General features: G+C 43.8%; 1 protein-coding gene across 1 annotated transcript in view; it reads right to left on the reverse strand.

Annotated features, from left to right (window-relative positions):
* LOC306760935 (calsyntenin-2-like) overlaps window positions 1–8,695 on the reverse strand; it is a gene marked incomplete at both ends in the record, with an annotated part of 361,417 nt that extends 352,722 nt beyond the window's left edge. The window contains one exon of the mRNA XM_079246988.1: window positions 8,632–8,695. Within this exon, the coding sequence (XP_079103114.1) occupies window positions 8,632–8,695 (64 nt within the window). The remainder of the gene's footprint in view (window positions 1–8,631) is intronic.
* Window positions 8,696–9,424: the final 729 nt, after the last annotated feature.

Genomic DNA, 9,424 nt, shown 5'->3' on the forward strand with positions numbered 1-9,424 from the left:
GAAAACCAAACCATGTTGGTGAAAGTTTGTAGAATATTGTTGATCATATGATGCCGTCAAAATCCGTTTGAGCAGATAAAAGGGGCTGTTTGGGTATTAGCAGGGGGAACACAGGCAGATGGCTCAACAGCGGCAAAATCTGCCTAAAGACAACCTCCAAAGCTCATTGCTGAACACAATCCCTCTTGTTTGTTCAAGCCACAAAAGTTCACTGTGAAATTGCAAGTTACTTTCTCAGAGCATGAGTGAATTGAGAGCAGCGGTCGCTGACAGCTCTTCCTTCCGGTGGCAGGTAGACATGGCAGCCTGCTGAAGTAATGTTTGGTTTGGGAACAGCTGGATGGATGAAAGCATCACACAAAGTAAATGTCACAAATCAAAGGAGAGGTGCTGCCAAGTTGCTCAGCCACTCTCACTCTGCCGCCTCATCCACTCAAAAAGTCTGCACTCCACTCAGAGTGCTCCACTTGTCAAATGTGAAGATTTACGAGTCACAAATACAAAGATCTGCAACTTTCTCTCCGACCCTCCACTCCCGCATCCTGTAATTCTCTCCATCTTCTCTCTGTGATCATTTCCTCAGAGGTCAGCCAGACCAGCAGGTCAGGTGCTTTCTTTCAGTCTTACTGCTCACCAGTGTGTGTGTGTGTGTGTGTGTGTGTGTGTCTGTCATCACCCTGGGCTGAAAAATAGAAGAAAGTCTGCTTGTGAGAGTGAACTGGAGCTAAGTGATTGGAAAAAGGAATGAATGGAGTTGAAGAAGGTGGCAGGAGGAACCTCTTGAATAACCAGGAGAGCTCTAGAGCAAATCCGAGTGTGGCGAAACACTTTTAACAACTTTACAGAACTGATCATCAAGAACAAGTGGAGATTAAGAGTGACAGTGTAGCAACGGTCCATACCCACACAAACACTTCAACATGCAGCTGTGGAGACGGCATAAGGGCGTTATTACTTGAAAGTCAGTGTGAGCTGAAAGTCACCAACTATCTTATCATTGGATTTATGCACAATACGGTCAGACAGAGCTAAAAGAAGACAGAGATTCTACAGCACATTTAGCAACACCGACCATTTCCACGGATGTTTTAATGCAGCAGCAATAAAAGCATGACTTCCTGTTACATCAAACCACATTCTGGAGTTCGTGAAGTTTGAAACATAGTTTTAGCATAACATGTAGAAACTTTATACTCTTAATCTTTATAAATGGTATCATTCTGAAGGGTTAGGTTTGTAAATTCCTTCTGACTCCAGAACAGAGGAGGGGAGGAGGCGCTGATCCTCAGTAGGATTTTTCTTCTTATTAATAATTTCTTAAAATAGCCAAGTGAATACAGATACATGCAAAATCCATAAACATATAAAATAAGCAAATAGATGACAAAAATTCTAATCAGAAAGCAGAAAGAAGGGGGCGGGATGGCAACACCAACCATAATGACAAAATAATTAACTGATGAACAGAAACCAGATTTTCTGAAGATTTTCTGAGATGATAATGCTTTCAATCATATTGCCTTTATGATATTCTGGAAGGGGGTCAACAGACCACAGATAGGAACATAAATTAGAAAAATAAACAGAGAAGTTTTTAATTTGTGGCCAGATAATGTATATTTATGAGTATGTCCTGAGTCTGGCCTGTAAACGTAGCAGGTTAACAAGAAGAAACCAGTCCATCAGCAGCATATTCGTATAGCAAATTAAATTTAAGTGGAAAATCACTACCTGAGGTCAAGCGTGTGTTGCTGGCAAAGAGCAGCCATTTCCAGATGTTTGTGCTGTGCAGTCAGCTGGCAGGACCATGTTCTGCACACACCTTGGTACCCAGCTTTGATTTGTGTTTTAGTCATCAGAAAGCTTTCCATTTGGATGCGTAACATCAGTCAACTGGGAAACGTGTGCTTGAGCTTCAGTGGCTGCTGGTCAGAATCCACCACCACCTGCTTTCTACCAGGGTGTCTGTCAGAGCTTTTATAGACGTGTTTTTTCACAAAGGAATCTTCTTTCTATGTTGAAGTTGAACATCATAAAATATTAAGTGGGGGGGGCACACTGAAACAGCGGGCTCTAATTTTTTACCGCTGTTTTGCAGACGTGAGATAATGCTCAGGCTGTTAGCCTTTGAAGTTTTCAGCTGTCTGCTTATTGAATTTTCACAGGAGCGTATTTTCAAGCAGTTGCTACGTGACTGTTGCCTTCCTGGTGTAGAGTTCAGTTTTATTCTAACAAATCCAGTTTGCTCTGTTTTTCTTTCAGACGGGACACCAGCTGGAGTCAACGTGATTAACTTGGTTATTGCATCAGCACAACTGATTTATATATGCAGGTTCAAATGGGACAAGATGATCAGCATAGACCTTTGCCACATAGGTTACATCCACTCTTATGGATATAGTTAGTATTTACAGCACCAGTCAGTGGTTTGGACACTTTTCTGTTTGATCCAATGGAAAAGTGTGTCCAAACTTTTGGCTGCTAATGTTGTTTAGTCATCACAATCCTAATTTGCTAAATTTAGGTATTTTATTGAGGTGGAAATATTTTCCATGATTTTGTCATGTTTATCTAACAAGTTTTTTTTTGTATGTAAAAACCAGTTGCTGGGAAAGACTCCAGCTTCTCTGCAACCCTGAACTGGACTAAGCAATGTCTGAATGATTTAATGTAAAAGCTAAAACGTTGGAGAGTTTTGTAATATGAAACAAAGACATTGCTATTTGAGTTATTCGTTTGTTTGAAACTTTGTGTAAAACAAGTATTGAACTAGAAAATAAAGCGTGTGATGCCAAAAACACACTCAAAAATTGCCATAAATGCATCTAGTTGTCTTATATCCAAGTTACTCTGGCTTACTGTTGTTTCTAGAGCTTTGCAAGAGGAAATCATGTCCAGGTGCAATTTCACTTCCAAATCAGTCGGCGTGATTGTTGCTGACATAATTACTTACCTGACAGGTAGATGTCACATGATGGTGGCTTATGTCTGTCAGAAACACCTGGGACTCCGTATTACCATCACAGAAAACGCAAGTCATCCACGGAGACTGCCTTTGAACCTTTCCCTAAATAAGCATTGTGTTTATGAACGTTGAAAACCCAATACAAAGTGTATTTTTCAAATAAGAAAATAAACTGTGTGACACTTCTATTTAAAATACTTCTTGTAACAATGCTTCAAATGAAACAATGTTGCTCATGTTGAACAATAAAGTCCTTAAAATCTTAAGCTCTTCTGCTGATGCACGCTGCATGGAGTTTATACCATTTCAATGGTAAAAGATTTATACCCTTCTGCAAGATGCATCAGAGAACTATGCTGGTGTAGTGGTTAAAAGAACAGGCTCTTGTTCAGATGTTCATGGGTTTGAATCCCAATGTGGCGCCATAATAAATCAAGTTGGATAGCTGTGCTTCCTCTCCGAATGATAATGCAATTGCATATCAATCATTCAGCATTAAAGGGCATTCACATTTGCTTTTCTACAAGAAGAGTGATTTTCTAGTTATTATTATATATTATTCCGCCAAATTTTGTCATGCTACTACTCCTGCACCGTTCAAGTCACTTCAATCATTCAGATCTTAAACTGTGCAGCTCCACAAAACATGTGTCTGTTGTATTTCTGAGCAAAGTTGCATCCTGGGAAGTTAACAGCATTTCTTCCCAGAGCTGATCCATCATAACGTTGCACTTTACAGTTCAAGGTTACATTGCTGGATGCAGCAGCAGACTTGGTTCACTAAAGGCCCATTTGTGCTTGACTTAGAAGATGAATCGGCAGATGAATGGACAGTTTTGTTACGCACTTAATTTGGTTGGTTTTCACAGAGCTCAGCTATCCATTACTTGATGCAGAAAATGGAGAAATATTAGTGGAGGCCACGTTGAGTTGTACAACTGACACACAACCAGCTTAAGGAACAAAGCAGAGAAGAAGAGGAGGAACAATTTGCCAAATCTAAAGCCAACAAAGTAAAACGGAAGAAGCTGAACTGAAAAACTGAAAGACAGTTGTGAACAGCATTATAATGGTGCATTACTGCTGTCAACCGGTGTCAAAACACAGAAGCGAATGCTGAACTCAACACTGCCCCCTAGTGGATAAACTGAATTAGCATTCATTCATTCATTTTCCTAGTCCAATATAGGGTCGCGGGGAAACTGGAGCTTATCCCGGCAGTCTTTGGGTGAAAGGTAGGGTACACCCTAGACAGCTCATTAGTCCATCACAGGGCACCGACGTAGCAACAACAACATTAAAATATGTTTGGAAGTACGAAGGTGGACATGTTAAACGTATGTCCCCATTTCCGTACATATGAGAACATAAATAGGCCTAAACAGATCAGGCTTTCCAGGGTACTTGAGCCCACGTGATTATCCTGACACTGACAGAACGATTGTCTGGCAGTCAAAGGTCTCAAAGATCAAGGCTTTCCAGCAGTGACTCCTGTCTCAGCCTTTATGCACTAACATTTCCCCAGATTTGCCTTTTTCCCTGTTGCAATAAGAAACGTCATCTTTTGTTGATCAATGATTCTCTGAAGCAGAAGCCACGATTCATTTTTCGCTCTGCGAGATGAAGCATTAAGTGGATGCCTCTTTTATTCAGAAGCAAATCCGCTGAACGTAGACCCTCCATGAGCAGCTGCATTTATAGTGGATCTAACTCTCTGTTCTGGTTTGCCTCTCGGGGAGCTGATGATATTAAATTGGATATTTGTTTACATTTTCCAAATAAGTTAAAGTTGATATGTGAGGACAACATGACTAACAGCTTTGTTAGTGACTGTTTCACAAAATTTTACAATTCCTCTGGAATTTCTTACTCAGCATTATTTTAGTTAGAAATCACGAAACACCTCGCAACTAATTTCAGTCACTATTTGTGAATCGGTCATTTGATAATAAAGAAGTAGATTTTTGCTGCATGGATCGTGCGATAGCTGTGTTTTTATGACGCTCTTATTTTTCCAGTTTAAGTCTCAACTCTCCTGATCTGGCTTCGACCTCCTTCCTTCTTGCATCTAAAAGAACACTTGAAATTCAAACTTAATCCTGAGGAGGAAAAAAAAACTGCTTTGGCCTTGTCTCTGATCAAATGCTCCATCTCTGTCTGTAGGATAAATCAATGGGCCTTGGCAGCCTCCATACTTGTTACCAAGTGTGGTCAGCTGTGACCACTCAAAGGAACCAAACAACAAAAAAGAAGAAGAGGATGAGAAAAAAGAGACACCTACGCCCTGCATTCACTTCAATCAGCTACTGAGCTCCATGTTCACACACTCTGAACAGCAATGACTGAAATAGAAGAGACAATCTGGCCACCTCAGAAGGATGTGGTAATGTCCAGTTGTTGTTTCCATGTTGCTACGCTCATCCCAGACTTTAGAATTAAGCAGAAAAGATTTGATACCAGTAAAACTGCTTCACTGAAGAGTTAAGTTTAGCTGCACTGTTATTCTGGTGTTGCCTGATCTGCAGCAGATCTTGAGTCAGTGCTTGTGGGATTACAAGAAACCTCCATGCCCTCCTTCAACTTATCCACTCTGACTCCATCTTTTGTCTCTGGTGGTTGTCGATACATGGGGGGGGGGGGGGGGGGGGGGGGTCAGTAGTCTGGCACTCTCCCTCATCACAGCGGGCCGCTAAGCCTTCCTTCCTCTGAAAGGCATGCTGCGCGAAGGGCTTTGAAAAAGGAAGAGAAAGCAAGTGTTTGTAAATAAATCTGTGCTGTTCCTTCGTGCAGCCGAGCCGGGCCGCAGCGAGCCAGACGGGATTTGTGCCACAGCCTCCGTGGAGGATTTATGGACTGCTCCCATAATGCACTTCCTCCGTACAGAGAGGGGACATAAATCTGTCCTGGCTTTTTTTTTTTGTTTTTTGTTTTTTTTTGTCACCCTTTTTTTATTTGCTAATGGGAACCTGAAACGACTATCGCCTTGTCTTTCCTTTATACCTCCGACATACTCACTAAACAACTGCCACACACACGCCATGCAACACACACACAACCCCATCTACAGAGGGATTAATTGCAAAACCTGCCTCGATCCATCCTGCAACTTCACTTGGACACATCGGAGTTGCCATGGCTGGTTACCAAGACGGCTTCTCCAGAGGCTGAATATTACATCCTGCCTGCATGTGTGTGTGTCTGTGTGTGTGTGTGTGTGCTAAGAGGCAGCATGTAAAGTGTGTTTATCTGGATATAATAAAGCAGCAAAAAGGTTCCACCAACAGAGTCACACAGTGGGCAGCTGAATTAAAATACAGTGTTGGTAATGAGCTATTTAAATTCAGAGTTCATATTACTTGGAATTACACAAAAGCAGGAGTCGGAGCGGCACGGGCAACAACTCCACAGCTCTTTCTGCTTCGCTGCCAGAAGATTCTCCCTGTCGCTCGGCGACACGGTCGGTCCCGGGGAAATCGTTTGAGCCTCAGCATGTATCTGTGAATGCAATAATTCCTTTGTAAATCACATCACTTCCACACCCGTTTCTGCATATTTGGCGGCTGTCAACATGCTGGCTGCACTCTATCACTCTCCCCGCACATGCACAAGCAAGCCCACTCTCTCCCTCTCTCTCACACACACACACACAGGGATGTTAACGCTTCAAGCTCTGATTATTTCCAACACATGCTCAGGAGAAACACATATAACAGGACTCACACACACACACACACACACATGCACGCTCAGTGAGGACTCCAGGATGACGGTGATTAAAGGAACTTGCACATCCGTGCTTTTCTGCAACAAAACAGGAGTATCTGTATTTCAAAGTTATCTGGAAAGCAGCTTTGCATTTTGCAGCTAAACAGGCAGATTTTTCTTCCACTCATGACTTGAAAGCGTCATTTCAGCTGTTACTTAAAAACTGAAATGGGTGGCGGGGAGGGACAAAATTCATAGGTTTGACATGGGAAACATAATTTGAAATGGCTCCTGTTACTGAGGACTGTGTCGGGAATCTGAAGAAATGTGGCAAAGGCCATTTAAGCACCAGACAGCAGACAGTCCGGAGACAACACACTCTTGTTTTCCCCCTGATTTCAAGTGCTCCGCACAGCATCTCCGGGGAATCAATTAGAAGCATGGCCTGCTTGGTTTTTCCACCTCCAATGACTCACCACTTACTTGTTTACTTCACAGGCAAGTTCATGATGGGAAGAAAAATAATCTACTCAAAATGAAACTCTCCTCTCTTTCCAAACTGGCAACACAATGTCTCTTCGCCCATTCATCCCTATGGACAGCAGGTGAAACTCATCCCACTGCTGTTTGCAAGTGCACATCAGGCCAAACCTTGACCTCTGGACCAGGTCACAGCCTGCAGCACGGTTATTAGCATATGTTTTCTTTCCACACACACACACACACACACACAGCAAAGATTGCAGCTGCAGCCACCGACAGGGTGGCTCCATGCTGTGTCAGGAAGCAAGCAGGATGAACAGCTTATCACAGCTATAGTGTCTCTCGGCTGCCAGACGAAACTGACAGGTGTCACCTTGTTATTTCACCGTGGAAAAGCCAGCCGGGGCCTACAGGGAGTTGATTAGCACGAACCTGTTGCCGCATTTACCACCTTACCTACGGCACACGCCGTCCTCGCTGGAGAATTGAGCAGTCCCGCTGCAGCAGGGATACTGGGAGACTAAAATTAGTTCAGCGACAAAGCAAAAAAAAAAAAAAAAAAAAACAGTGTGACACACATTCGTGACATCAGGATGGGATCATTTGGAAACTAACTGAAATATGTAGGAACTAATTGCTGCCTGAAATGGGATTAAACTGATGTGCATGATTCATGCGGCTTCAGATGTTTACATGAAAGTGAAGGTGAATGTTTGGATTCATGATGCAGGTTCCAATCTACATCTGTAAGATCAGTTTGGGTGCCAGTGGAAGGTCTGCACTCACTGTCAAAGATATTTCTGTCTTTACATTTCAAGCTTTGGGAGTGATTTTCTCCTGCTTTCAAACAAGAACTTTCCCTCAAGGTGAGGAAACTATACCCACCATCTGACCCGAACGCAACTATTTGCCACTTCTTGGCTCAACGTGCATCATCAAACTTGCTTCACGCATCATTTGTTTCTGTTTCCTCCAGCATTACGCCAACTGTCAGTCACAAACAGAAACAACAGGAAAGTGCTGCAGGCTTCTCAAGCTGTTTGATGGCATTTTTCTCACATTCAGTCCCCTTTCTAACAGTTTTGGGTAAACGCTGCAGGAAATCTGAGCAGAAACAAATATTTCAGGTTGCTGGAAATCATCCTCATCTGCTTTATTATAACAGCAACAAAAAAAAAGGTCACCTTAAGCTTTTTATCTCTAACCACTGAGTCGCTGTACAGTAGCCTACAACTGATGCCGGAGAAGACACAACCAGCAGCTTCAGGTGCGCGAGAGGCTGTGCAAGACCTGGAGAAGTCAGAGAAGACTCTTCTCACTGAGGAAACATCAGGCTTCCACAACAAAGATAGAGTAACCAGCAATCAGCAATGAGTTATCTGTGTCAGGGGGACGTTTTCCTGCATCCCCACACCAATCCCGTGTCTTTGCGCGCTCGCGCTGCGCACACGGCGCGCGCTGCCCTTCACCTACCGTACCTTTGGCGCGAGCGGCGCTCAGCCCCACAGCCACTGCAGCCAACACGGCGGCTATTCTCAGCATCTTCTCTCTGGGAGATTCAGTCCGGGAAAGGAGAGGGACCACAGCGACCTCTTTCCTCCTCCCCTCCTCCCCTCCTCCTCCTCCTCCTTCCTCCTCCCCCTTTCTCTCGCTTTCTCTTCTCCTTGCTGCCCTCCTACTCAGCGAGCAGGTTCTGGAAACAGTTCGTTGATATGTGGGACAAGACGAGCTGTTTGAAGTAAAAAAAAGAAAAGAAAAAAAAAAAAGGAAAAGGACAGCAGGTATCCGCAACGCAACTCTCTCCGCAGCAGCACCGCGCACGCGCCGTGCTGTGCCGTGCCGTGCCGCTGGTTTGCTCTGTGCGCGGACGGTGGAGGATCAGCCGAAGTGCTTTCTGCTGGGATGGGACCAGAGAGCGTCGGCACCCCGGGTCCACGCCGCGCGACGTCACGGGGAGGAGAGAGATGGATTCAGGCACTTTTTCCCTGCCGCCTCTCTCTCTCTCTCTCTCTCTCTCTCTCTCTCTCTCTCTCTCACTCACTCACACACACATCCTCTACCCTCCCCTCCTCTCTCATTCTCCCTTTCCCTGTCTGTGGAACTCACTCCGAAGCGGAGGTTGGGTCCAAGCATGCAAAAAGAGTTCATTTTGACTCACTTAATAAGCAAACTCTTCCATGAATTACATTAAAATTCTCGCATGAAATGTGGGTCATGCATTTCGATCAGATAAACAATAAACACCATCAAGTAATCATAAACCCTTTAATG

This window comes from Telmatherina bonti (assembly GCF_933228915.1).
Source record: "Telmatherina bonti genome assembly, chromosome: 9".
Taxonomy (NCBI): Eukaryota; Metazoa; Chordata; class Actinopteri; order Atheriniformes; family Telmatherinidae; genus Telmatherina; species Telmatherina bonti.